The sequence below is a fragment of the Penaeus monodon genome, chromosome 23 (genome assembly GCF_015228065.2).
Source record: "Penaeus monodon isolate SGIC_2016 chromosome 23, NSTDA_Pmon_1, whole genome shotgun sequence".
In the NCBI taxonomy this organism is placed as follows: Eukaryota; Metazoa; Arthropoda; class Malacostraca; order Decapoda; family Penaeidae; genus Penaeus; species Penaeus monodon.
In genome coordinates this window covers 30756365-30758099 of record NC_051408.1, presented here as the reverse complement: position 1 = coordinate 30758099, position 1735 = coordinate 30756365, and the positions used below count along the sequence as shown (strand labels likewise).

At 46.7% G+C, this 1735-nt stretch overlaps 1 protein-coding gene across 1 annotated transcript in view; it reads right to left on the bottom strand.

The window, feature by feature from the left end:
* The window catches only part of LOC119588209 (hemolymph clottable protein-like), a gene marked incomplete at its 3' end in the record, with an annotated part of 25417 nt that overhangs the window by 22245 nt on the left and 1437 nt on the right, over positions 1 to 1735 (bottom strand). The window contains 4 exon segments of the mRNA XM_037936910.1: positions 716 to 902; positions 1048 to 1183; positions 1346 to 1458; positions 1555 to 1670. Of these exon segments, the coding sequence (XP_037792838.1) occupies positions 716 to 902; positions 1048 to 1183; positions 1346 to 1458; positions 1555 to 1670 (552 nt within the window).

The following is a 1735-nucleotide window of genomic DNA, read 5'->3' as shown; positions in this document are numbered from 1 at the left end:
ATGGCAGGGAGGGTCATTAGCCTCGCAGAGAATCACAACGTATTTAGTATAAGCGCCTGGTAACTGCAACAACTTGACAACAACATCAGCCAAAGACAGGACTAGCCAAGGACGGCGTAATGGCCAGATGCGAGAAAGTATCATTTGCCTAATTCTAAATGCTGTGATAGAAATAGTTTCAAAGACTGTTAGTTCTTCTACACACGAACATTGGTTCACTAAGATGGATCACGGAACATGGACAGATTCGCCAAATGGTCGACTATCAGCCGACACTTCGGAGCCCAATACGTGACATCAACCGCCGCCGGCATCGTGACCTCGACCTTGCCTATAAAAGGGTGGCGTCCCTCTCGCCCCTCCTACTTCTCGCTCGACCCGCTCGCTAGACGTCCCCGTGCCGCCTCCTGACTGACTAACTGCTGCTGCGTCGGCGTCATTATGAAGGCCTTGATTCTGCTCCTTCTCGGTGAGTGTTCGGAAGAGAGGGCGATCAATGGACTTTGCCGGTATCGTTGTTCCGGCAAACGTTCTAAAAACATTATTTGTCAGTCATGTAATGCAAAAGAGAAGCTGTATCAACTTGTGTCACTGCATAGTTCTGATAGTGCTAATTATAATAACCTTACACTGTGGTCATTATTCATCGTGATTTAGAATATAACTAATATTGATATGCGTTTTGTATTGTAACTCTAAAATGTGTGGCTTTTACCAGGGGCGTGCCAGGCCCTGCAGCCGGGCTTGGAGTACCAGTACAGGTACAGTGCCCGGGTTGCCAGCGGGATACCCAGCATCAACAGGCAGTTCGCAGCTGCAGGGATACAGGCTGACGTCACAGTCCAGATGGCTGCAGATTACTCGGTTGTGGTGCAGGTCAGCATGAATTTGACTTTCCTTCTCTTTAGGGACAAAAAGGATATTACTATCATATGGTTAGACAATAAAAGAGCGCTAGCGTTTTGTAGCATAGATTTGCACAAAGATGACTGTTCTGAAATAAGAAATCATTTCCAAACTATCAAGTGAGATTTTCGAATCCTTCACCAATGCGTCTTCTGTTGCTGAGTATGACGTCACCTTCTCCCTTCCAGTTTAGCAACATCGAGGTTGGAGACTTAAACAAGGTCCTGGACTGCGACCTGCGAGCTCCTCTGCCTATCGAGTACCACCCCCTGGAGGACTACGTCGACCTCCTCGAGAAGCCCTTCAGGGTCATCATGAACGAGTCACATGTAAGTGGCAAAGCTGTCAATGTTTGCAGTGCAACAAGCTCATATTCCATTATAATCGACAGCAGATCCGGGAACTTGTGTTATGACCAAAGAAGCCTGTACGAGTGTACATTCAGAGTGCCTTTCCCCATCAGGTCCCAAGCTACATGGAAGGGCCTGAGGAACCCGTCTGGATCTCCAACGTAAGGAAGGGCTTCGTCAACATCTTCAGAGTGCCGCTGTTCTGGGTAAGACGTGAATTACTGCCTGTAGTCGATTCAATCCGTGAAGTATGTTGGTTGACAGTTATTACAGGAAATAGTTAATTAAATTTAAATACGAGACACAGTTTGAGGCCTGCATGAAATGGCTCTAGGCTCTATTGAGAGGGTGACTCTGCCTTTACAGAGTACTGAATTACACTCCACAAGCTTAACTACGGTGCCATCGAGGAAACTTGGTCGGACGTTGCCAGAATGTAAGTCCCTAACCGGATCATTTTATTTTTTTTTGTTTTGGTT